General features: G+C 39.7%; 1 protein-coding gene across 8 annotated transcripts in view; it reads left to right on the top strand.

Annotated features, from left to right (window-relative positions):
• Positions 1-23,609, top strand: part of CHCHD6 (coiled-coil-helix-coiled-coil-helix domain containing 6) — a 339,494-nt gene extending 315,885 nt beyond the window's left edge. For 4 of the 8 annotated variants that reach the window (XR_012484954.1, XR_012484952.1, XR_012484953.1 and 1 more), the window contains 3 exons: positions 17,367-17,502; positions 19,421-19,510; positions 23,367-23,609. Coding sequence is in view for 4 of the 8 variants with exons in the window: in XM_074283786.1 (XP_074139887.1) it covers positions 17,367-17,502; positions 23,367-23,372 (142 nt within the window). In the remaining 4 variants the exon portion in view is untranslated. The remainder of the gene's footprint in view (positions 1-17,366; positions 17,503-19,420; positions 19,511-23,366) is intronic. The other 4 variants (XM_074283786.1, XM_074283783.1, XM_074283784.1 and 1 more) reach the window with 1 other exon arrangement.
• The last annotated feature ends 3,441 nt before the right edge of the window (positions 23,610-27,050 follow it).

Here is a 27,050-nt window from a genome sequence, read left to right as displayed (position 1 = left end):
ATAAGGCAAAAATAGCAAACTTTTCAGATATCCAGGTGATTCAAAGCTAAGTGATAGCTAGCATGTTAAATGACAAAATCAGGTTCCAAAAAATCTCAATAGAGCAGAAAAATGAGCCAAGTTTTATAAAACAAAAAATAATAAGTATAAATGTAATCTTAACTTTGGATTTAGAAATCTGTTTTTACAAGGAAAAGATGAGCAGGATGAGGCTAGATAGCAGTTGGAGTGAGAGACAGGAGGAGTGGCTTAGTATACCTGAAGCTCAAGATGACTTAGCAGTGAGACATGGCAGCCAAAAGATCTTGTGCTGTCTGTAACTATGTTAAAAGGAACAGAATGAGGGAAATGAGAGCACTTCAGACAGAGTTCACAGATATCTTTCCTCATAATAACTCTGAAATAGGCACTTCCAGTTTTATTGTCTCCATTTTACAGGAGAAGAAACTGAGTTATTAGTGGGTGAAGCAGCTTGCTGAGTTAGTAGCCAGATATACCCTTTAAGCCTTGATCTAGTTCTCTGTCCCCAGAATCTCTCAGACCCTGCATCAGTCTTCTAAGAGCAGGGAGGAGGGAATTTCAGGCAATGATGGAAAGTTCTGGCTCCTTCTTTTCAAGGGGAAGGGATGAAGGGGAAACAAAAGCTGGGGTTTATCTCCTAATCTCATTGCTTTCTTTCTCTTGTTCTATGTCCTCCACTCCTACTCCAAATATCTGTTCCTCTCTATATATATCCATATCTCACATTGTAGTCTCAGAGAAGAATCCTGTCATGAAGCAGCCCCTGCATTGTTGAATAAGCTGTAGCCAGGGGCCAATTTGTGTCTCATTTCCTCATGGGACTAAGAGCTCTTCCCGAGCCCTCAGTAGAAATGCCATCTCCACAGGTTCTTTTCTCTCTGAATAGCTGACTTTTCAGTGGAAAGGGAATTGGGGCAGCTGGAGGCCATTATTGATGAGCTGATAGTGATCCAGCTTGGCATGTTGATCGATGGTAGAATCTTTTGCTTCCACTTACCCGTGCCTGAATGGCACATCATCAATAGGAGCGAGTTTGAGAAGACCAAGACAACACAGTCCTTTAGTAACCAGCTGTTAGTTTCAGCTGCTTTCACCGCCAGCAGTGGGTTAAAGAGAAAACCTCTCCTGAACCACTAGATTGGCCCTGACTAAGATGAATGTCTAATTCACTTGCAGCATTCTTACTGCTGCCAGTAATAAAAAGCTTGCTTCCCATATTCACCCCACTGCTGATGTTTCTCTTAAATTAAATATCAGGAGGACATATAATAGCACAATTCCACACCAAGCCAATATTATCAGATTGATGTCAGCAGTGATAATAGAAGAAGGATAAGTTGATGAGATTTCATTTATTAAATAAAGTAAGGGAAGTATACACAGAGAGGATTTGGTAACTCAGTGTTGAAATGCAATGCTCTCCAACTAGGTAACTTCCTTAGGGGATAGCAACAAGAAAGATGCCTATTTTGTTTAAGAAGACCTTTTCTTTTTAAAAATAGTCATAATTTTAAAAGTTGGAAAGTCTTCCTTCTGATCAAGAGAAATCAAAGATTCTTTACTCATTGCTAAGAGAGCCATTACCAATGAGATGATTTATTCCTTGTTTGGAGACATTTTCTTTTCCCTGGCCCTCCTGCCTTAATCATCATTTTGTTTCTTGTTCTTGGCTCTGCAGGTGCTGTAGTTATCACTTTGTTTCCCCTATGGCCTTCTCCTTCTACACCCATGTGTTACCATGTTCCATCACCTTTGTATTTCTTTCCTCATACCCTTCTTCCCTTACTTTCTCCCTCTTTGTGGAAACACTGTTCTTCCCGTTAGCTTTAGGGTCCTTTCCATTCTATCACTCTTGAAAGACAGAGGAAGAAGTACCATACATTAAGCTCAGTGGTAAGGGGAAAGATATTTCACCCCTAAGTGAAGTTTCCTTATCTGTAAAATGGAGATCATAATACTTTCCACTTAGAATTACAATTGTCTTTAGAAAAGCTTTACTTATAAACATATTTTAACACATTTAATATATATTAGATTACTTACCATTGAAGGGGTTCTCAAACTACGGCCTCCGGGCCAGATGCCACCACTGAGGATGTTTATGTGCCCACTGGGTTATGGCAAATGGGCGGAGGGATGGAGACAGAGCGTGAGCTTTTGTTTTTACTATAGTCCGGCCCTCCAACAATTTGAGGGACAGTGAACTGGCCCTCTCTTTAAAAAGTTTGAGAACCACTGATTTAGGGGAAGGGGGGATTGGGAGGAAAGGGGAAAAATTGGAAAACAAGGTTTTTTCTTTTTTTTTGAAAAATAAAAAGTTTTAATTTTAAAATATATTTTAAAAAATACAAAATATTGCATAATTTATAAACAAAATAAAATACAAATACAAAAAAAAATTCATGTGTCCAATAGAACATGAGAGGATTCTAAATTTTTAACAATAAATTTCCACTTAAAGAAAAAAAGATTCCAAAATCCAATGCTACTATCCTTTTTTTATAATATTTATTTATTTTTATTTTTTATTATTAATTTTTATAATTATAACATTTTTATGGAATATTATTGTTCTGTAAGAAATGACCAACAGGAGGAATACAGAGAGGTTTGGAGAGACTTACATCAACTGATGCTGAGTGAAACGAGCAGAACTAGGAGATCATTATACACTTCAACAATGATACTGTACGAGGATGTATGCTGATGGAAGTGGATTTCTTCAACATAGAGAAGAGCTAATCCAATTCCAATTGATCAATGATGGACAGAATCAGCTACATCCAGAAAAGGAACATTGGGAAATGAGTATAAACTGTGAGCACTGTTTTGTTTGTTTGGTTTTTTTTTTTGTTTTTCTTCCCAGATTATTTTTATCTTCCGAATAAAATTCTTCCTTTGCAACAACAACAAAAAAATTCACTTCTGCACATATATATTGTACCTAAGATATATACTATAAGATATTTAATATATATGGGGATGCCTGCCATCTAGGGGAGGGGGTGGAGGGAAGGAGGGGAAAAATTCTGAACAGAAAGGAGTACAAGGGATAATGTTGTAAAAAAAAAAAAATTACCTATGCATATGTACTGTCAAAAAAAAGTTATAATTATAAAAATTAATAAAAAAAAGAATTTCTTGAATGTTTAGGTAATAGAACAATAGAAATGGAGGATTCCTTCCTGACAATAAGTTAACTTCTATTGAAAAGACATGGGGTAATAATAGCATCTATCTCAAAAGATTATTGAGAAGAATAAATGATATAGTAAATTATTAAAAGGTTATAACATGAAGATCCTAGAGTATCAATTACTAATGGTATTATTGATCATCTACTTTTTTTGTAACAAATGCAAAGATTCACTATAAGTCTGTGTTCAGAAATCATGCCATGAGATTTTCCTAATATAAAATTATCTTGTAATATTATATCATTAACTGAAAAAAAATTATAACATTTTTGACAGTATATAAGCATAGGTAATTTTTTTTCTTTACAACATTATCCCTTGTACTCCCTTCTATTCCAAATTTTTCCCTTCCTTCCTTCCACCCCCTCCCCTAGATGGCAGGCATTCCCATACATATTAAATATCTTATAGTATATCCTAGGTACAATATATATGTGCAGAACCGAATTTTGTTGTTGTTGTTGTTGCAAAGGAAGAATTGTATTCGGAAGGTAAAAATAATCTGGGAAGAAAAACAAAAAAAATGCTCACCGTTTACACTCATTTCCCATTGTTCCTTTTCTGGATGTAGCTGATTCTGTCCATCATTGATCAGTTGGAATTGTATTAGCTCTTCATCAGAATACATCCTCATACAGTATCATTGTTGAAGTGTATAATGATCTCCTAGTTTGCTCGTTTCACTCAGCATCAGTTGATGTAAGTCTCTCCAAGACTCTCTGTATTCCTCCTGTTGGTCATTTCTTACAGAACAATAATATTCCATAGCCTTCATATACCATAATTTACCCAACCATTCATTCTCCAATTGATGGGCATCCATTCATTTTCCAGTTTCTAGCCACTACAAAAAGAGCTGCCACAAACATTTTGGCACATACAGGTTCCTTTCCCTTCTTTAGTTTAGTATTTCCTTGGGATGTAAGCCCAGTAGTAGTACTGCTGGGTCAAAGGGTATGCACATTTTGATAACTTTTTGGGCCTAATTCCAGATTGCTCTCCAGAATGGTTGGATTCTTTCACAACTCCACCAACAATGCATCAGTGTTTTTCAAGGGTCAATGTTGAAAAATTATCCATGCATATGTTTTGAAAATAAAAAGCTTTAAAAGTTTTACATAATATTACAAAAATAAGATTTTTTTTTGATTCCTGGAATTCCCTGTTGCTGATCCTCTGCCTCATTTCTCCTGTTCACAATATGAGATCTCAAACAGTTGTCCTTGCCTCTGTTAAAAACTCACATTTCTTCAGTACTTTTAAGATTTACAAAGTGCATTCCTCACAGATAATATGAAAAGTATCCCTATTTTACAGATGAGAGGATACTGAGGTATACAACTTAATTTACAAAGGATTACACAACTTGTACCAGAACTGAGATTTTTATGTCAGAATAAAACAAAAGCCCCACTAACTCAACTGGGAGAAGCTTTTCTTATTATTACTCCATCCCGTTTTCTAGCCCTGCTTTCGTCCAGAATTTGACAGGGAAAAGTAAAAGGAAGGAGATTTTTTTTAAAGTACATCCTTAGTTGTTTCCCCTTATGTTTTGATTTTGAATTTATGTATCTTTCAGGGAGAGGTTTTCTCAACTCCAAGTGGTCCAAGAAATAGTTTTCAGCTTGAACTGTTAATAACCAACTAGTACTTTCAGGAAGACCATCCAAATTACTGTGCTTCCTTTACCCTTAAACACCACTTCCCCAAATATCTTTTATTAGAAGAAACTTACTGGGAGAATAGACTATAATTCTTGCTTAGAACAAACAAAATTCAGTCCCTGTATTAGCTCTCACCTTACCAACTCAAGTGATGAATCAGTGGCAGATATAGGCAATGTTCTTGCCTGCCTATCTGGCTATTGTCTTGTATTTTATACTGATGTATATTTGAAATCTTGAAAAAGAAGGTAGAGAAAGTAACTGCTGAGTTCGGAACTTCCCTTTTTGCCTTTGAGAGGGGGTTATTGTTTTTGCCCACCTGGGTCTTCTAGGGTAAGTCTGAATGGAATGAAAACAGCCTGGTCTCCTGCCCCAAGAGAAGGTAGCTCTCGCCTATCTCAGGTGAGTTATTCCAGCAAAGCAGCTGCTGTTCCGACTGCTGTTTCAGGAGCTTGCCAGCAAATTGCATAGATGAAAGGACCAGATAGTCACAAACTGATTTGCCCTTTGTCCTGGAAAAGAACAAAGCTCAACCAAATAACCTGGGATGTTTATCTTCATCTGTACCTGCTAAGAGTCACTTCAAGCATCCCTATCATAAGGAACACCAACTACTCCTATTTCAAGAATATCAAATACTCTAATCCAATTTTTTCCCAAAGTGCAGTACAGGATGAATTAAGGCTTGCTGTGATGAGTGTGTAAAGGCGAGATGATGGCTCTATTATATTCTGGCAATATTCAGTCTCAGGCTAGTCTTGTGTATCACAAGGAACCAGACAGGCTGCCATCTCACTTGGTACCTACGGCTCCAAGTCAGCTGTGGAAGTATCCCTATGTCCCTCTAAATCCCAGATTCCTCCTAGGGTTTAGAAAGCTATGTCTGGGGTGTGTTTATAACCCTGGGTCTGAGGAATTCATCTCAATTCCAAACTGCACCAGGCCACATCTCATAGGATTTAGAAGTGGAAGGGAGCAATTGAATGAGAAGAGCCAGACCCTGGTTTTGAATTTATGTGCTGTGTATTGCTTGTGTGACTGGGCAAAGTCATTGCCCCTTCCAGGCCCCAGTTTCCTCTTCTGCAAGGTGAAGTTTTACTAGGTGATCTTTGAGGATCCTTCCATCTCTTAACTCCTCCGAGCCTACCTTTCTAACCAAATGTTCCTTTATAGTAAGAATTGTGTAGTACTTCTCCATCCTACCTTAAAGCTTAGTACTTTCAGTTATAGATGCTACATTAGGAGTGACTAAAAGATCAAATTTAGAGACTGATCAAAACACTTGCTGCACACAGATACTTGCTCCCCTTCAGCCATATGTGTAATGAGTAGATAGATTCCAGCCCATGATGCATTCTGGAGTTTGTCCCTTTAGGAATCCAAGAACCAGAGGACTAACCTTTCTGTGACTAGATAGGAAAAACAGTCCTTTAAAAAAAAACACTATAAATTTTAATAAGTTTTTGAAGAATTATACCTATCTACAAACCCCTGTTGGGGAAAACTATTATAAATCATAATATTTTCACTTTAAGCAGTGCAATACCAGGGACTTTAGGGGGCTAAGTGTGGGTATTGAATTAAGTGCTATTTTCCATACACATAACCCACTGGTTCTTTTTGGTGAAAGTTGCTAGCAACAATATCTTTTTTTTAGAATTTTTTTCCCACAGTATATATGCATGAGTAATTTTTTATAATATCCCTTGTATTCATTTTTCCAAATTATTCCCCCCTCCCTCCACTCCCTCCTCCCGATGGCAGGTAATCCCATACATTTTACATGTGTTACAATATAACCTAGATACAGTATATGTGTGTAAATACCATTTTCTTGTTGCACAATAAGTATTAGATTCCGAAGGTATAAGTAACCTGGGTAGATAGACAATAGTGCTAACAATTTACATTCACTTCCCAGTGTTCCTTCTCTGGGTGTAGTTATTTCTGTCCATCATTGATCAACTGGAAGTGAGTTGGCTCTTCTTTATGTTGAAGATTTCCACTTCCATCAGAATACATCCTCATACAGTATTGTTGTTGAAGTGTATAGTGATCTTCTGGTTCTGCTCATTTCACTCAGCATCAGTTGATGTAAGTCTCTCCAAGCCTCTCTGTATTTCTCCTGTTGGTCATTTCTTACAGAGCAATAATATTCCATAACCTTCATATACCACAATTTACCCAACCATTCACCAACTGATGGGCATCCATTCATCTTCCAGTTTCTAGCTACAACAAAAAGAGCTGCCACAAACATTTTGGTCCCTTTCCGCTCTTTAGTATTTCTTTGGGATATAAGCCCAATAGCAGCAATGCTGGGTGAAAGGGTATGCACAGTTTGATAACTTTTGGGGCATAGTTCCAAATTAGCAACAATATCTTATCAATGGTTCTGCATGAAACCATTCTACTTTCCCTTCTACTGTTATTTCTTACTTTTGTAGGGAAATTAATTTTTGAGCTTTCAAACCAAAAGTCCCAAAATGTAATCACAAGGTATTAACAAACTGCAATACTTTTATCGTGTATGAACATATTTCTTTGATGGAATTAAAAGGAACAATGTCATTAGACGAGCAAAATTTAAACATGCCTTGGCAGGCCTTTAAAAGGCTTCAAGGAAGAACAGGAGTTCAAGGAAGGACAGGACTGGGATCACTTTGTGGAAGGAGAACCCCTGAAGGAGAAGAGGGAATTTTTGCCCCATGTAATATCATTCTTCTACTATCGAATTGTCCAGAGGAAGACACTCCTTCCAGCAATCAAGAATTTGTCAATTCAGGAGAATTTGTAATCCAATTTAGGAAGCAAAGGCACACTTTCCAGAGAGATAGCTAGAAAAGCATTATAGTCACTTGGAAGACGAAGCAGCTTCAGAAATCAAGACTCCTGGTAACACTGAAAGGGAAAGCTGGAAAGGGGAATAGACTCTGAGAACCAAGCTGAAAGCTCCCCCCCCATTCTCAGCAGAAATACTGTACCCAAGGAGAACTATGTAAATAAAGACACTATGAAGAAGGAAAGTAGGCTTAGCATGCCAATAACTATGAGTTACCTTTGCCACAAATATTTACTCTCCCACATGTATTTCTCATTATCATTGCACTCTGAAGTTTAAGTCTACCCTTCTTATGGAGACTGACTAAATTTGTGGGAGAATATATCCTAGGTTTGGAGAAAAGGAAATATATTGTAATTACTGTCTTTTTTTTTCTTTCTTTCTTTTTTTTTTTTTTTTACTGTGACATCGTAATTAAATGCCTTTACTATGAGCTAATTTTGTCTAGTGGCTGATTGTTAATGGACAGCACTACCAGTGGGACTTTAATGTTAGTATAAATCCATAAAAGCATTCTTAGGACACACACACACACACAAAAGAAAATAGTAGCTACTCTCTGGGGGTGACATCCTTAAAAGTATTTGTTGGGAGTAGTCCAGAAGGGCTGCTATATTTAGTTTCATATAATATTGTCTTGCAAAATACAAAGCTAGCCATCAGGGATAGCACAAACGATTTGCCTCTAGAGTGTTTAGATATAAATGTAGGTAATGGGTATACAAATAAGTAAGTTGAGAGATAACAGTGATAAGAATGGGAAAAGGGAACTAGACAGGATGGTAGGGGGGGGGAAAAAAGAGGCTTCCTCAACTTCTCTTAGCTACAATCTTTGGAAAGTCCCATTGGTTACAGAAGGGAGCTACCTCTTGATCGCCTGGGGCCTCCCATTAGCTTCATTCCTAGGCATGGTTCCTGTTCTGAGGGCACTATGGATTAATGCTTCAGGGGTTGACACTGAAGAAGCCAAGTTCCCAGAAATAGTTGGAGGGGGGGACAGAATTTTCGTCTTTGCTACCCACATCCCACCTGTCTGGGTTCATCTGCTTTTCTCTCAAAAAGTGCCCCCCAACACCCATCACAGCCCTCCTCCCTCCAACCCCATCACAAGTCTCCTTGCCACCTCTAAGCCTTTTGCCTGCCTCTCAGTGCTTAACTGCCTGAGAGGAGGCATTTGCCAGTGGACAGAGGACCCTGAGACTGTCACTCACCCCACCCCATCCCTAGTTCCATTGTGGAACTTGTTTTAAGTTGAAGAAACAAACTAGAGGACTGTGTCTCCTTTCCCATTCTCTTCCCCCCTGGTTCAGAATGTGATCAAAAGTACCCATCTTGACACTTCCATTCTCCTGCTCCTTAAAAATTTTTGGAGAGACAAGGAGTAAGGGAGGGTATAAGGGAACCTAGGCTGGAAGGAAGGATAAGGTCCTCAGAGGTCATCTGTTTGAATTTTTAAAATGTTATTACTTGTAAAGATTTATTTTTTTCCCCTGGGGAAAAAATATGGGGCAGAGATAAGCAGAGGAAGGAAGGCTTCATGAAAAAATGTAGTAGTACTTTTTCCATGGTAATTTCTCTGTAAGGTTGGATTCTTATAAAAATTTCATTCTACACCATTATGTTTTTTCTGTTGTGTGTTTTTAAATTAAATGAGTTTGTTGCTAATTCAAAACTATAGCTTCATTTATTTTAAGAACTTTAAAAACCTTATTGAGTTGATTAGAAGACTATTAAGATTTCAGCAATATCTTTTTCAGAATCATAAGTTATTGATGTTCCTTGAAAAATAAATTGAGCCATTAATAGTTCTTGAGTTTAAAACATACAAGTGCATTTGCTCTTTTTATATATAGAGATTGAATCTATACATAGACCATAAAATGAAAAATTGTGATTGTCACTCCAAATAATTGAAATTCTTTTGCTTCAGTTATCTGTAATTTTAGGCAGAAATGTAAACTATGATTTTATGTCTTGTTATTCAATATTATTCTAGCTGCTGCTTTATTTTTCCTCAGTGAATTGGATTACAGAACTTAGGTTTTCAGCTGAGCCTTAAAGAATGGGTGGGAATTAATTTGGCAGAGGGGAAAATAGCATTAAGGGTTCCACTTCTTAAAATCACTTTGATAAATCACAGTCAATCCTTTTCTTCCCTTTCAGAATATCCTGTTTCTCAGGTCTCACTCTCATCCCTGATAACATCTTTTAAGCAGACTGTGGACCCTAGTGCCATCTTGGGTCTCCAGGTGCCATTTGTGCTTCCTAAAGCCACTTAGGTCTCTAGAGAGTTTAATGCATAGCTGGTAGAAAAACTTTTCTTGGAGCTTGCTATTTGAGAAACTTGCCTTAGGAAGGGATCCAGGACTTACTCCAGCATTTGGAGAGATTGCAACAGTGTGGATGGATTTGTTTGTATTCTTGAAAAGAAGCTGTTAGCAGGACTTGAATGTCTCTAAAAGCTTTGATTTGGCCAGTGTGTTTTATAAAGCTGGACTGCAGAGCTGCAGGGCTGGGGGTGGGCTCTGTTTGGACAGAACTCGGCTACTTTAATGAATGGTTTGATTCCTGGTGCTATAAAGCTCTTCATTATGAAATCTGTGCTCTCAGCTTCTCTGCTCCATTCCAAGTCCTTTTTACAGGCAGAGCGGCTACTGGGGGTGGGAAAGAGGAGGAGGATTAGACCAAATGACATTTACTTGGCATTTTGTCTCCTTTCTGCAGGCCTGATAAAGGCCAAGGGGGAAAGCCTACTCTACCTCTGGACCCAGCAGAGATGCCTGGGTCTCAGGGATAGATTCTGGTTTTCCCTGGAGCATCACCCTGTAGGTAAACCAAATTGGGTAATGGCCAACTAGATGATACTACAGTTTAGAAATTTTAGGAAAAACATTAATTCACTGAAGAATATCCTAAGGAAAAATGGATAGTGAAAAATTTTGAAATTGTGAGATATCTGGATTAGATGAAGACAGTAGGGCTTGTTTAGTCTGGACAAGAAAAGGCACAGGAAAATATCTTAGCCATTGTCGGATACTGAAGTACTTTCAAATTAGAACTTTTTCCTTTTTAAAAAAAATTAGTGTTACTGATATATATATATGTATATATATATATATATATATAAAATAGGAAAAATGTATACACACACAAATAGCTAATGCCACCTATATTTTTCAATCCCCACTTCTTCCCTTCCTTTCCAAGAGAGAAATCCCATTTCACAAGAATAGGATCTGGACTCTGGATTTCATTTGGTATGGGTTATAAAAACGACCTCTTACGATGCAGGTTCATCCATTCACCGAAAACTCATCTGAGAAAGTCAGTAGGAGCACTGAGAGATTCATGACTTGTCCAGGGTGACACAGCCAGGCAAGATGTGTCAGAGACAGAACTTCAGCTATCCTGACCCCTACAACACTGCCTGCCTTTTTTCTCATTCATTCCACGATCCCTTAATAAATAAAAAAAGAGAGGGGAAAACTTAAGCAGAATCACCCAACATGGCAGCTTATTTTGACATTGTAGGTAGGATTTTGCATCCATAACCCTCCACATCTGCAGACAAAAGAGGGATCTGTTGCCTTATGTTTTTCTTTCAACACCAAAAGGATCATTATTTCTCTGCACTCAAACTTGATTTTTTTGTTACTTTTTCATTTACACTGTTTTAGTCACCATGTAGGTTGATTTCCTGGTACTGCCTACTTCACTCTGCATCAGCTCATGTAAGTCTTCCCGGGCTTCTCTTGATATGTGATATTTATCCTTTTGACAGCAGTATTTGCCACCTCGCATTCACGCACCACAGCTTGCTTCTGAAAGCCATTGGCCTGGAATGGATTTTTTTCCCTTGAGCCCCCAGGGGGTGTGGTAGGAGCTGCAGAGGCAGATTGAGGTTGGACGTTCATTCTCAGCAGTCAGGGCTTAGCCAAGAAACTCTTGGGCCATCCACAGGAGGCGGGTTTTCTTCTCTGTCTCGTGGGGGAGGCCCGGCAAGTGGGGTGTACCTGATTATTAGGGGGAGGGGACACAGTTGGTCTTAATTGTAGGAACTAAACTGACATCCCTGATTCAGAGAATTCCTAAATGAAGAAATTCCTTGGGTCAGTAGAAGGCAACACCTTCTGTATTATTCTCAGGCCTGCCCTCTGCCCCCAATCCCCATCTAGCCTCCTCTTTACCACTCAGATCAGTGGCTCATAACTCCAGGATCTTGGGCCAAGCAGAACCTTGGAAGCCTTCTCTCTCCCTCACAACAGTTTTTATTACATCCTGCCCCTCCCATATCTCCAGGCTAAGCAACTCCCTTTATTTCAGCCTCGTATGGCATGGTTTTCAGTCCTTGTTACCCAACTCTTCTCATTGCCCAATTTGGAAATGTATTCATTCCACAGGTAATTATTACACACCTACTGTGTGCCAGGCATCATGCCTGGGTCTTTGAAGAGGTTTACATTCTACTGGGGGAAAACAGCATATGTCAACAGTAATTATATATAGTATAGCAGCTACTATGTGCCAGACACTGTACTAAGCACTTTACAAATTATTCTCGCATTTGATCCTCACAACAGTCTTGGAGGAGGTAGATGCTATTACTGACATCCCCATTTTATAGATAAAGAAAACTGAAGCAAACAGATTAAGTGGCTTACCCAAGGCTAGACAAGCTAAGAAGTGTCTGAGGCCATATATAAACTCAGGTCTTCCTGATTTCAGATCTGGCATCTTCTTCTTTGTAGAAAATGCCACGCCCCTGTTGTATACAAAGCATTATCAGTTTAAGAGATAAATTTGGGAAAGCATTAACCCTCATCAACTGCAAGGAACGCCAAGAAATGTACACCCAATACTTCAGATTTTGGTCTAACTAGAGCCCAGGGTACAGTATAGCCATCACCTTCCAGCTCTAAATATTCCCCTTATTATCATCACAGTAGTTTTCAATGCATCTGGAAACCACATCAGCTTTTCGGCAGCCCAGTTACACTGCTGACCTACATTGAATTAGCAGTATACTGAAGCTCCCAGCTTTTTCCCCATAACTCCATTTCTTCTTTTCTGTATTTAATCCAGCTGAACGTTGAACTCAAGTGTTGTACTTTATCCTTCTATTTGCTGCTTCATGTTGGAGGGTTTTTTCAATGTTCTACGATGCAGTTCACATTGGCCTAGTGACATGATCCTTCATTTGTCTATTTTCTAGACATCTCAAACTCAGTATGTCCAAAATAGAACTCATTATATTCCTCCACAACACATGACTTCTCCAAGCTTCCCGATTCCATTGAGAAGGCCACCAGCATTTGTTTTTTTCCCTTTGATTTGTATCTCTTTCACAACATGGCTAATACGGAAATATGTTTTGTGTTATCAGCTATACCTCTGCAACATCTCTAGAATATAAATCCCCTTTCTTTCCAATCACATGCTACTATCCTATTTCAAGTCCTCTCCACCTCCCTCTGGACAATTTCCATATACTTTTAATTGATCTTCCTGTTTTCTGTTTTGTATTCTCTCCAGTCCTCTTCCATAAAGCACAAAGCTTGCCATGTCCCTGCCCTGCAGAAGAATCGCCAATGATTCCCTGTTACTTCTCTGTTAAATACAGATGTCCCACACTTGATCTAAAGCAGTGTGCTACCTGGCTCTAGGCTGCATTTATGCACTGATTTTTATCTTACTTCTCTTCTGATAATCTCTATTCTAGCAAAACTGACTTCCCCATTCTTCTCTCAACTTGAGCTTCCTGTCTAGGAACCTTAACCTTGGCAAAGGCTATCCCTTCCTTACTTATTCCCCACTTCTTGATTCTCCTACTTATTCGTATCCTCTCCCTCCTCAAATAATCATGTTTTTATTTATATTTTTGCATGTTGCATCCCCAATAGAAGGTAAGCTCTTTGAGGCAAGGCTTTTTTCTTTTGTGTACTAGCACCTAGGAGGATGCCTTCAAACATAAGTGCTTAATTACTTCTTGGATTGAAATTAATTGAAGCAAGGCCACAAGGGGCGCCATGAGACACAGGTGTTGGGCTTCAGTGTCAGACAAGTGCCAGTCCAGCCCCCAACACCTAACTGTGGGACCGGAAACAAGTCAGACCTGGGTCCCGTTTGCCTCCGTTTTCTGTAAATTGTGTAAGTACAGCATTTACCTCCCAGGGTTTTATAAGGATCAAGTGAGATAATATTTTAAAGTCTATCGTGCCTACACCTAATAAGCACTATCTAAATGCAGGTATTATGATCATCATTGTCATTATCATTGTCATCTTTAGTTTTGTGACTTATTTTCTCAAACTACTCATCTATTGCCTACTTCTGGCCAAGTGCTGTATAGTATATTAAAGTAACAGATATGACTTTCGTTCCTGCTTCTATTAGGTTTCACCAAAATACTCTTCCCACTATGCTTTTCCCCTCTGTTTTTATCTGTCAGTCAGCAAGCAAAAGGTTATATTGAAGGTACTGCACTAGGCAGCACAAAGACAAAAAAAATAAACATCCCATTCCTTCAAGGAGCTTGCATTCAGTTGTATATGCTGAGAAGCTCTATGGCCCAGTGGAGAGGACCCTTGTTGCCTGGAACCAGGTAAAATGAATTCAAATTCAGTCTCAGATATTTATTAGATTTGTGATTTTAGGCAAGTCACTTAATCCCAATCTACCTCAATTTCCTCATCTGTAAAGTGGGACTAATAATAGCCCCTACCTTCAAGGCTGTTGTGAGAACAAAATGAGAAAATATTGCACTTTGAAACTTAAAGATCTTTAAAATGGTAATTATTATTATTGTGTAATATATACAAAATAAATATAAGGTAATTGGTTTAGAAGACAGGCAATAGTAATTAAGGAGGATCTGGAAAAGCTCTCTATAAAATATGGTACTTAATCTGGTCTTGAAGCAAACAAGGAACTCTGAGTGGCTAAGAGAAGAAAAGGGTGGAATATTCTAAACACCGGGGATGAAATGAGCAAGGTCTAAAAAGGTTACCTGAATCCCCTCAAGGTTGTAGTCTGAATATATAATGTTGTGCTGCCTGGTCTCCTATATATCTGCCATCTTCCTTTTGAGTAAGCTGTATTTTCCTATGAGCCTACAGTCTATGAGAGGGACAAAATGGTACAGAAATAACAGGAATACAAGACAGAATTTAAATTCAGCAAATGTTTACTTTGAGGATATTTTTAATGCATGTCTGCATAAATGCATTTCATAAGGACTTCTTGGAAAAGAAATTCCCTCTAACAGTCAACTGTACAACTCTTTAGAAAACTTGCAGTCTTAGAGAGTTGCTTCAGGGACTGAAAGGTTGTGTGACTTACCCCTGGATCCCAGGGTTGAAACAGGAGTCCAAGGTGGGACTTAAAGCAAAGTTTTCTTGGTTAATTTAATTTTGTTTTTAATTTAGTATTTTATTTTTCCTCAGTTACATTTCATTTTGTTCATTTTTAGTCAACATTCACTTTTGTAAAAGCCTATTTTAACTTTTTAATTTTTAGTTCCAAATTCTCTTCCTTACTCCCTTTCTACCCCACCCCCATTGAGAAGACAAGGAATTTCACACAGTAGTCATGTAAAACATTTCCATAATAGTCATGTTGAGAAAGAAAACATAAACCCCCTCCCCCCCAAAAAAAAAACTCATGAAAAATAACGTTAAAAAATAGTGTAGTTCAATCTGTATTCATATAAGTTTAGTTCTTTGGATGGCTAGCATTTTTCATCATTAATTCCTTCAGTTTTTTTGAATCATTTTATTGCTGAGAATAGCTAAGTCATTCATAACTGATCATCTTACACTATTGCTGTTACTTTGTACACAGTACATTCATCAACCTATGCCAGTCTTTCCAGGTTTTTCTGAGAATCCTGCTCATCATTTCTTATAACACAATAAATAATATTCTGTCACAATCATATACCACAACTTGTTCAGCGTTCCCCAATTGATGGGTATCTCTTCAATTTCCAATTCTTTGCTCCCCTAGAAAAGAGTTGTTATAATTATGTTTGGACATATAGCATCTTTTCCCTTTTGGTTTTTTATCTCTTTTGGAATACATACCTTAGAGTAGTAGTGTTCTGCTTTGATTTGAGTTTGACCACTGGCCTAGAACACTGGATGCTAATTAATTTGGCCAGGGTCATAGAGGCGCAGTATGTGTCTGAAACTAGACTTTTCCTGGCTCCTTGGCCAGCTCTTTATATACTATGCCAAATTGCCCTTCATTTTCTACTGTAGCATTAATAAATCGGTAGATTTTGAAGTCTTGGATTGCCTCTCTAAAACTGACTCTAATGCTCCAAATTTAAAAGCCCTCCTGTTTAAAAAAAAAAAAAGAAAAGAAAAAGATTAAATGTTCAGTCTTTATTTAAACCAGGAAAATGTGCAATTCATTTTAGAAAGGTCTTCACCAAAAATAGTTGTTTGTTGGGTATGTTAGTTTTTTTAAAGTTTTGATATTCAAAACAAAATTTCAGTTATCAAAAAAAAAAAAAATTGTCGAGCTCATTGCCTGATGATACTACCAGCTCATTACCTGATGATACTTAATAAATGAGATGTGACTTTACATCAAAAGAGAACTCTAGCAGCAAAAACTAATCAAGCTCCAGTGTGTGAGAAGACCCCAACTAAGTGTGGCTGAGGCTGAGGCCGATGCCCTGACACAGCAATTCTCTGTCTTGATTCAGAGCCAAACCTAGGCCCAATTGGATATCTCTTCCTTATTCAGGCCCTCCTGAGTCGTTACTGGGGTTCAGTATCAGGACTTTGCAGTAAGATATTACCTCAACATTTGTTCATTTTGTCCTAAGCGGCGGTTTAGTCTAAATCTGGGGTTCATGAACTTGATTGTTTGTTTTTGTCTTTAAATATTTTGATAAACTTGCTTTCCTTTGTAATCCTTTGTTTTATGAATTTAAAATTTTGGTTCCGAGAAAGGCCTATGAGCTTCCCAGACTTCTGCCCTAAAGGTTCAGATACAAAGAAGATTTAACAAACTCCCTGGAGGAGGGTTTTTCCTTCCAAGTAATATTTATATCTTAATAAAGTCCTTTGAATTCGTCCCTCTGCTGGTGAGCTTTTAGAGGTTTTGGAACAAAGGTTTCTCCTTCACTCCCCCAGCAGCATCAGTCTTTCCCTATGGGGCCAGCCTTGGATCTCTGCACCCAGACAGGACACACAGCAATGAGGAAGTAATTGTTGCTGCCCATCCTTTTTGTATTGCTGTGGGAGACTAGCATTGATCACGGCGTTAATGAGATTTAAATGTTCGGGAGCATCTCTCCAGTTCTCCTCCTGCGCCTTACTGGCTTGTATTTTCTCTCCCTTTCTTGCTGTAGTGGTGATAACCACAGACCTGGTTCTGCATACGTGGACTTGGCTTCATTCCAAAGCGAGGAGAGGGGGGGGAAGGGAAAGGAAAAGGAGGGAGAGAGAGAAAGGAATCAAAGAAGTCACAGTCCTTTATCCAGCTATTTGCCCAAACCTTGTCAGCTGATTTGGGGAGGGGGGTGAGCTCCAGAAAGAAGGCCCTGCCCCTCAACACCTTGGTGTCCTGTAGCTTAGGCTGGAGTCCTTGGAGACTATCAGGGTTATGGTTGTTTCCTACTTTCTTCTCTAGACCTCGAAAGGCAGACCCCGTGTGCTCAGGCCTCCAGTCCGAGATACTGCGCTGCTATCGAGACAACCTTCGCGAGGTGCTTAAGTGCTCCGACTTGGTCAAGGCCTACCAGCACTGCGTGAGCACTGCCCAGAAGGTAGGCCTGGGCCCCCGATCCTCCCTTCTTGCCCTCCTCATCACGCTTTCCTGCCACTCACTGCAAAGGTGTCCTCCCTTTTAGTACCGCCCTTCCTTATTTCTTCATCAGGCCCCTTGGGGACCTATCTCTAACATGAGAGTCCCCAGTCTTTCTGTATGAAGAAGCCTCAAAATAAAGAGGGAGTTGGGCAGGCATTGGATTTAGAGGCCAAATCCCATCTCTGCCAGTGGCCTACTTATTTGACCTTGATTAAATCACTTCCCTTTTGGGCCTCATTTTTTTCCTCATAGGTAAAATGAGGAGGTCGAACAAGATGGTTTCTGTGATTCCTTCAGGCTCTAAATCCTATGATTTTAAAATCATGTCTATGACCATGGCTGCATGACAGGAAATTGGGAAAGGAAGCTACTAGTGGTGGAATGCTGATGGGGAAATCATGGTAGCCATTTCCAGCAATTTGAGACGTAACACCTTCTGGGTTGTGCCCTACAGAACATGCCAATCATTCTCCAATCACATTCCCTTGCTCCAGTCTTTGGGTTCTTCCATCTGACCTAAAGTGATCCAAAGCCCCAAAGATAGTAAGATATCTTGGTCATCAGCCTTGAATCTCCCCATCCCATATACCTTCACAGCCAGTGAATCCATGAAAGCTCTTCAAATAACCTTGGGTTCTAGAGACTCCTTGAAAGCTTCTCAATATTCTAGGCCTGGGAAGTAGGACATTCTCTTAAGCAAGAAATAGCCCACCATGTAAGGGTTGAGTGGATTGCAATCAAGAGACCTGAAACAACTTCAAAGACCTCAGAGAATATACCCTTAAGGTAGAGGGGGTGCCAGAGGGAAACAAGAGGCCAGAGAATTGTCAAAGATTCCTGCCCACTCATCTCCTTGAGGGCTTTGTATTTCCTGTGTTAAACTCTGTTCCTCTGCTCCATCTAGGGCAGCAGGACAGAAATTGTGCAAAGCCCATTCTTCTTCTCACATCAGAGACACCAGACAGGAAATTCTATATGGATTTCAGATCTAGTCAAGGCATTATTTTAACTTGTACATATGCCTAACTCAAGCATATTCCTTCTCCAGGTAACTAGAATATCCTAGTAGTCTGAGCAACAAACAAGTTCTGGAGAAATGAAATTTTTCCAGCTAAAATTTCTCTAGCTATATCCCCTCTTTCTACCTGAGGGCCTGCCACCTCTCTTCTGCCCCATCCCTTCCTGACAGAGGGGACACTGGAAATCTTTGGCTTTTACTTGATATCTTAGATTAAAAGCTTTTAGAAATATTTTTTTAAAAAGAGGAGTCTTATTTTTGCATCATTGAATTGATAAAGGGTGAAGGCTCACTTCTCTTCCTCACAGATAAACCCATTTTCCCAAGCCAGAGAGCCAGCTGCTTTGTGTGGTTACATATAGTAACCAAGGTCAGAGCAATTCTCAACTAAAGCAAGCCATTCTGCCTCAAGGTTCATATGTGTAGCCACTCCTTTCCAACAGCCAAAAAGTTTTCCTCAAACTACAATTTCGATGAATGTTGAGAAACAGATCCCTAGAATTGAGTCCCCCTATATTTCAAAGGCCATTGAACCTTATTGAGATGGATTTTAAGTGTTGATGTGTGCCAGGACTTTCACAGAAGCCCAGCTCAACTCCCGCTCCCTGAATCTCTCCTAGCATAGAACACTCCTCCTGGAAATGTGTGCCACCCAGGCCCAGGGAATGCACTTCTCCCTAGCATTGACTTCTTATTTGTTCATCTCCTTGGAAGTAGGGGAAAGCGCTCTCATGGCACTGTCAGAGAACTTCTGAGGTCCCAGAGCAGCACTCTGAGCCTCCAAAGGTAAAGAAGCTAAGGTTGGAGAGAGGCTGTTTTCTCTTCTACTAAGGATGGAATCTGTTTGCTTAATTTTAAGTATAACATGAAACAAGCTGCCAACCATCCCTGAAGAATCTTCAACAGACGGAGATGGGGAAAATTGTCAGGCTGTATTAGACCAAATGGTGTAAGTCCTGGTGGAATTTTTTTTTTATCCTTCCTATTTACCAAGGAGGTCTTTGTATGTCTGCAAATCAGCAAGCTTAAAACTTTTAATTAAAAGCCCTTCTCCTCCCATCTCCCCTCCCCCCATTCCCCCAATTCCCAGACCTACAGGCTTTCAAGTCCCTAACTAATTCTTGGCATATCTGATTTCTTATTTGAGGAAATGCTATGCTAAGGGATCCTGCTGTCCAAGTGCCTCCAGTCCTATCTCCCCCCACATTGGACATTTTCTTCTCTTTCTTCTACAAATCAGGCTTTTCGCTTTGGGGGATTGGGGCAGCATTTGGGGAGGGGCAGAGTGTTGACTTTTTTCCCCTAGCAGAGTATATCTTTAGCCAACACATTTACCAATACATCTTTATTGCACCAAGTACAGGCAAAATGTGATTATGAAGGAAGACAGATTGCATTAAACTTCAGCCTGCTTTTCTGTAGCCAGCCTGCCCAAGAGAGGTGCTGGGAAGCTGCCAGAACTAACTTCCCCCCATCCTTTCCCACCCCCGATGTTATTAAAGAGTAAATTGGAGGCTGAACAACTGGCAACAGCAGAGGCCAGTGAAGGATCCAACTGAGTTTTGAGTGTATAGTGTGTGGGGAAATGCGTGTTAGACCTAATACCTTCACCATCTCAGGATCCAAAGATTATGGCTATACAGAATATATATGTGTATTGCTAAAAAAAAAACATCCTCTCTGCCCCCTCCCAATGGATGTCTCAGAAGACACTGACTAGTGTACTCAAGTGTATGTCATAGGTAGGGATTTGCTGCAGGCAGTAGCCAGGTAACAGGAAATCATCATGGTCATATTAGTTAAGGGCTAGGTGAGTGGGGCTGAGGCCCAGCCGCTGCTCAGAGAGCTGGGAAACAGAGATAATGCTTTCACACTCCAAAGGTTCATGGGCATTTTCTGAGGCCCCACAAACAGGAGCTTCAACACTTGCACAGTACCATCAGAGCCCAGAGGCATGTTGCATGTATATGGATGTGGAGAGCTTCCTGACAGGGGGAGTTTAGGCTCTCCGTAGATTTTTAACAAGGAAGAACCTGATTTTTATGAAAATCACATATGAGTGAACATTCTCCCTGAGTTAGTTTCCACTGGAAAATTCTGTTATTAAAGAAGTGAAGGATAAAGGTAAGAACCCTACGTGACATTGTTAATGGAAGTGAATTTTTTTCTCAGTCTTGTTTGTACACAAGGAACAAAACCCAGTTATAGATATAGGTTTGTTTTTGTTTTGTTTTGGGTTAGGTTTTGGCAAGGAACCTATACCTTGATCAAAAGTTGTTTTAAATACTGAATCTCATTTCATACCACAGTTCATCTTATTGTATAAAAGAGTCTGTTCAGTCCAGCAGCCTAGTGCCTGTGCACCAGGCCCTGGGAATCAAAGCCGAAAGAAAATAGTCCATGCCTTTAAAGATCCAACATCCCACTGGAGAATGCCACATATATTTGAAGGATGGGGGAAGACTCTATAAAGAGATACATGTTTAAGTGTTTTCTGGCTTATTAAGAATAATTGACTATAAATAGCTTCAAGAGCCACTGACTTTTAAACTGACCAATATTTTTTTCCCTTAAAAATAAGATTGAAAAATCACCCAATCTTGTGGAAGAATGTAAACTTCTGTCTTTTATACCCTTGGTTTAGTAGCCAAGAAATCCTCTTCAACCTTGTGGCTTTGTTACTCAAGACAGTAGAAATTGAAAATTGTAGCCTATTTTGTCTACCCCCTCATTTACAGATTAAGAAAATAAGGCACATGAAAGGTTAATGCCCTGCTCAGGGTCATATAGGGAGTATTTAGAAGAGGCAGGATTTTTAACCCAGTTGCTCTGGTTGTTTGCATTGTCCTATGCTGCCTCCTAATGTGTCTTGTCATATCAGCACTGGACTTCACATCTGGAATCATAGATTTTAGAACTGGTTCAAACTTCAGGAAATCCTCTGGTTCAGTTCCTGTCTTCACATTTATTAATCACTCATGCTGTTTAATATGGTATGGGTAGTAGTAAGTACAAGAGATATAAAACTTGAAATAGTCCCCATCCTCAAGGAACTTGCCTTCTACTGAGTAAAAAGTGGTAGGGTCTCCATGGTTTGGTGATTTACTCAAGATCACAACAATAGTAAATGACATTAGAGAACAATACCCATATCTCCATGTTTTTTCAAAGCAAAAAATTGTGGTAGAAAGATTCTTTGAAGTTGAAGTGAATTTTTTGAATTCACTTCAGGGTCTCCACAAAGTCTTCTAAAATAGAATACTACGTTCAATTCTGTACAGACAATCCCAGCTGAGAAAGGTATTGACAAACTAAAATAGCAAAAGGGTCTAGGAACTGTGGCATAGGATCAATCGAAGCAAATAGAAATGTTTAACTAGGAAAATTAGTAGGAGAAAGGGGAGTGATAATGACCACCTTCATCAGATAAAGGATTTTCCTATGGAAGAAGAAGCAGGCTTGTTTGGTGCCATTACACAAAGGGGACAGTGGAGATGCGCTGCCTATCTCTGGTGATATTCTAAAAGGGACTGGATAACCTCTTCATGGGATGATTAGTCTTGGTTGGTATGTCTTAAGCAGCAGTCCATACCAGTATTTAAATAGAAAAGATTTCCTCTGCAGCCTATGTATTATAAAACATCATTCTAAGGGTCATAAACTTCACCAGATTGCCACTTAGGGCCCATGACACAGAAAAGGGGAGGAACCCTGGGACTAAATGTCATCTGTAAGATTCCTTCTCCTTCTGAGGTTTTGTGGTCCTCAATTAGACTGCAGACATTGAGACCATTTAGGACTTGGGAGATCTCATTCATAAGAGAATCATAGTGCAAGCTGGCGGCCTTCAGGAAACTTAGATGACCACTGAGGTTCCTTTGAATTCCACTTTCTATGATCCTGGGAAGCCCCTTTGTCTTCCAACAGTTATGGGAAAAGATTGAGATTTTAAACAGTCACCTCTCCATTGAAAAGCAATACAGTATGGTGACCAAAGAGTAGCCTCTAGCCTTGAAGTCAGAGGGACCTGAGTTCAAGTCTTCCCTCTCACATATTGGTTGTATGACTCTGGTTAAGTCTCCTAAGTTCTCAGGGCTCCAAGCCAGCTCACTAAACTTATAATTTGCAGAATAATTGCATTGGTAGACCAGAAGTAGTATCAGACTTTCACTCAAAACAGTCCAGATTAAAATGTAATTGGAAAAAAATTAGTAAGATAAATAAAAATGCAATAAAATGTAGATAGCATTACAGTTTAAAACTAAGTCAGTACAGAAACCACATTTTTATGTGTAGAGAAGTGGCCCTGTTTCTTTTTGAGTTTTACACCACTCCCTTACACCAATGAAAATGCATGTCTGGCAAAGAAAAAAAATATGCTCAATTATACATCATAATGAAAAGACACATAATTTATTTTAAAAAATAACTCCTAGATGATCTGTTTAGTTTACCATTTTATGATTTTTGGTAGCATCAGAACCAACACCTCACATTTCTTATTATGTCTTGCTTAGTTTAATAAAGTATTAAAATTAGTCTTCATTTCCTGAGTTTCTTACCTGTGCAGGGGAATCAGGAGAGTTGATTTAGATCTCATGTTGTGGAGTTGAGCAGAACAACTGAAGATGAAATAGCTTTTGAGATCCACAAGGTTAATAAGCCATGACTTAAGGGATCCAAGGGCTGCCCAGATACTGCCAGTCCCTCCCTGTTAGCTCCTGCCAAGGTCTATGCCCACTAGAAGTGGTTCCCTGCTCTTCACAGCATGACTGAGCCATATATAACATGACTCTCGTTTGTAGGGCTGAAGAACAACAACATGCCTGGCGTGGAGAGAGCCCAGCAGCGACAGGCACACTCCAGCGAAGTTACCACCTGCAGGACCACAGATCCCTGGTTCATCACCCACATTTCCAGCCATTTATCAGTTTGTGACCAAGAAACATCACTGTGCTTTGGGTTAATCATAGTTAAAAGTAACATGTTAAGAAAAAGTGTATGTTCACAGCTGCCCTGAGGAAATAAAGCAGATGCCTCTGTTTTCAGTCAGTCTCTACAAGTCCAACTAAACTTTTATCTTGAAGAATGCCTGAACTGGGGAACAGACTTAGTTCTTGACTGGCAGCTTAGCGTATCATGGGCTTGTTTCATAACCAATAATGGTTTCAAGAAGGAGGGGATTGGAGTACTCAAGAGTAGGGAGAAGGACATTAGAAATTTGATCCAGAGAGTCTTATTTACAGTCATGACAGTACCATTTTCTGGGAATGTTAATGATTTAAGAAGGGTAGAACTAGTTAACATCCTAAGTTCTCGTCTAACTCTAGAGTACTTGGGTTCTGTGACTTGAGAATTTCATTCAAGTATTTCTTTCTTTACCCTTCAAAAGATACCCGGTCATACATAAAGTTTGGATTTGGGTTGTCAGGAGAGCTAGTGAGAGCCTTCCACCCTCTGAATAGCTCCCCAGAGGCCATTTTTTAAGAAAAGACAATAAATTCCATTGTTAGGTAGTCATATAGTTGAATCATTTGAGGATATAAAAATATTATCTGTACAAGCAAAACCAAATAATGCTTTTTAGACACTTTTCTATCTCCCTCCATGAGGGAGACCATAAAATGAAGGGCCTACCAGAGTAAACTTCCATTTCTGAGTTAAATTAGTCCAATATATTTCTGATTCAACTTATTCATCACATGCATCATATAGAGTTAGAAACAAGCTCAAAGCCCTCTGAAAGGCCCATTGGGTCCTGTTTTTAAAATGGCCACTAAATAGAATCAGAAAGAAAGGAGACAGCCCCCAAGTTAAGAAGTGGCAGGTTTTTAGAAGCCTAAATGAGGTGTAGAAGCTTATTCTTCACTAGCCAGTCCTTGGTGGCTCTAGAAAATAGTTCTGTGAATTTGTCATCTCATTGACTCCAACATAGTGATATCACTTTGGTTCTCTTGGAGCATGAAGAACAGCCATCTCCTCAGTGTGACCTCTTTCTGATCATATATTTCCTCAATGACAAACTTACTCTTACGTCAGCTAGTAAACCAAAAATGAGTATAAATTTGAGTGGTTATTACATAAACCAAAAATGAGTATAAATTTGAGTGGTTATTACATCATTAGAAGGAATCATCTTAAGAAAAGGTAGTGAGGGCATCTTTAATGATGGCACTAGAAGTCAGCCTTGCTCAGAGTATAGGAGCCTTAGCTTACCCTGAAGACTGACTTACAGGAACTCTCTCAGAATTAACTGTCAAACATCACAGTTTTCCAAAGTTATGAATGAAATCTGGGAGTAAAGAAAAAGGAAGGGGCAGACCGAGGCGGAGAGTAGGTGTGCCCTATTTTCTGGGGTGCTGCCATCTCCCAATACTCATCAGTAATGGATGACTGAAGCCAGATGTGCCACATGTCAGTCACCCTGGCCTAACCTTTTTTTCCTCCTTTTGGAGGCCTGTCGTTCTTAGGTTTCCCCCGTGACAGCCAATGGGCTGCCAGAGTAGGTGACAGCGCTCAGAGGAACCTTCCCTGACATTTTTCTCCCATGTGACCTTGTAGGTCTGGGACAGGTTACATACATGTTATTTCTTTTAGGTATTATATTTTGTGAGGGATGAGATATTCCTTGGATTGCATCCAAAGACATTTCCAGAGAGTCTGCTGGGGTTCTGTCATTTGGGTAGACATTTTCTTCAGATCTTTCACATGATTTGTGGGCACCTAGCCATCACTGACAAAGTGAGATGAAGCCAGATTGACTGGCTCCCTTGGAACCAGTTACCTAAATTGTGACCATTCCATTAGGCCCTGCATAACTCCAGACATGTAGACAAGTACTGGTCTTGATCCCCTCGCCCACTCTTGGGGTCTGCTTAACATTAAGCTGTCCCTCCAACCTCGTAATGCTAGACATTGGGTCCTGAGCTTTGTTCCCTCAGACTCTCCCACCTCTGAATGACTCGTCTGAGTGGAGGAGGGAGTGGTCGGCCAGTGGCTGTTGTTGCTCTTCTCACAGCCAAGTTCCCCAGAAAGAGCCCTGGACTCGTTTAGGAAGCTTCTTGATACAGTAAGCTGGGAGCTTGACTTCTTTGTGCCTCACTCTTCTTAGATGTAAAATAGGAACAAAAATGCTTCGTTCCCTCCCTTATGGGATTGCTGAGAAGATTTTGTAAAGCACTTTGTAACTTGCACTGGTTATAAATCCAGTCCTTCCAGTGTGATGAAGAGGAGAGGATAGTATATCAAAGAAAAGCACCTTGTCCAAAATCACACAGCTAGTTTGTGGCAGCCCTAGGAGCAGAAGCTAGGTCACCTGGTTCCTTCTCTAGGACACTTCCCAGTATAGCTTCCCTTAAACTCCCTCTCTCTTAGCCTCAGCATCCTTGTCTGTCAAATAAGAATACTGATGCTCTCTAAGCTGTCTTAGAACTATGAATTTTTTTATGTGTCCGTCCACGGAATTAGTGAAGTAGAAAACTTTTGTGACTATGTGAGTGCACATACACACACACACACACACACACTCACTCACACACACACAACCCAATCATTTGGCCTGAAGGAAGGGGAGCTGTTGCCCGGAGTGAGCCGGCAATTTTTTTTCCCCTATGGGGAATAAATTGCAGACAATCTGTGTAAATACCTATAGCTTAATAGACTTTTACAACATGTTAGGGACCTGCTACATGTAAGAGTCTAGGGATTATCAAATTATTTATAAATTCCATGCCATTAGGGAATTTATCATTGACTCTTGTTTGTGGTGGTTTAGCCTTTTTTTCAATTCTATCTGGCTCTCCACTTGGCAGAGATACTGGGGTGGCTTGCTGTTTCCTAATCCAGCTCATTTTACAGATGAGGAAACTGTCCTGGAGTCACTCACCTTCATGAACTTAAAAATGGCCTCAGACATTTCCTAGTTGTGTGACTCTGGGCAAGTCACTTTACTCTGCCTCAGAGATGTAAAATGAGATGGAGAAGGAAATGGAAACCACTCCAGTTATCTTTGTCAAGAAAACCCCCAATGGTTCACAAATCACTGCAACAACAAGCAAGCTGATATTTCTGCAGCACCTACTTAGCATTGTGCTAAGTGCTTACAAGGATTGCTTCCTTTGATCCAACAACCCTGGGAGTTAGATGCTTTTATAGTTACTGTTTTACCATGGAAGCAACACAAGGTAAGTGACTCGTCCAAGCTTAGCAACTAGTAAGTGTATGTAGCCCCATTTGAACTTGAGTCATCTTGTCTCCAGACTTGAGGAAGAATACTAGTTAGCAGGTGGGCAATCAGAAAAAAGATACTGATTCAGAGAAGCTTCCTGATCTTCATCTTAAAGGGAAAGAGATTCTGTGAGATGGAGAGGAAATATATTCTAGGCATGAGGGTTGGCCAGAGTGGAGATGTGGAAACAGGAAGTGAAGTGTTTGTGAGGACAAGAAGCCAATTTGGCTGGATGACTCAGTGAGGAAGGCAGAATAATGTT

The sequence above is a fragment of the Sminthopsis crassicaudata genome, chromosome 1, assembly GCF_048593235.1.
Source record: "Sminthopsis crassicaudata isolate SCR6 chromosome 1, ASM4859323v1, whole genome shotgun sequence".
In the NCBI taxonomy this organism is placed as follows: Eukaryota; Metazoa; Chordata; class Mammalia; order Dasyuromorphia; family Dasyuridae; genus Sminthopsis; species Sminthopsis crassicaudata.
This window is presented reverse-complemented; position numbering and strand designations above follow the sequence as displayed.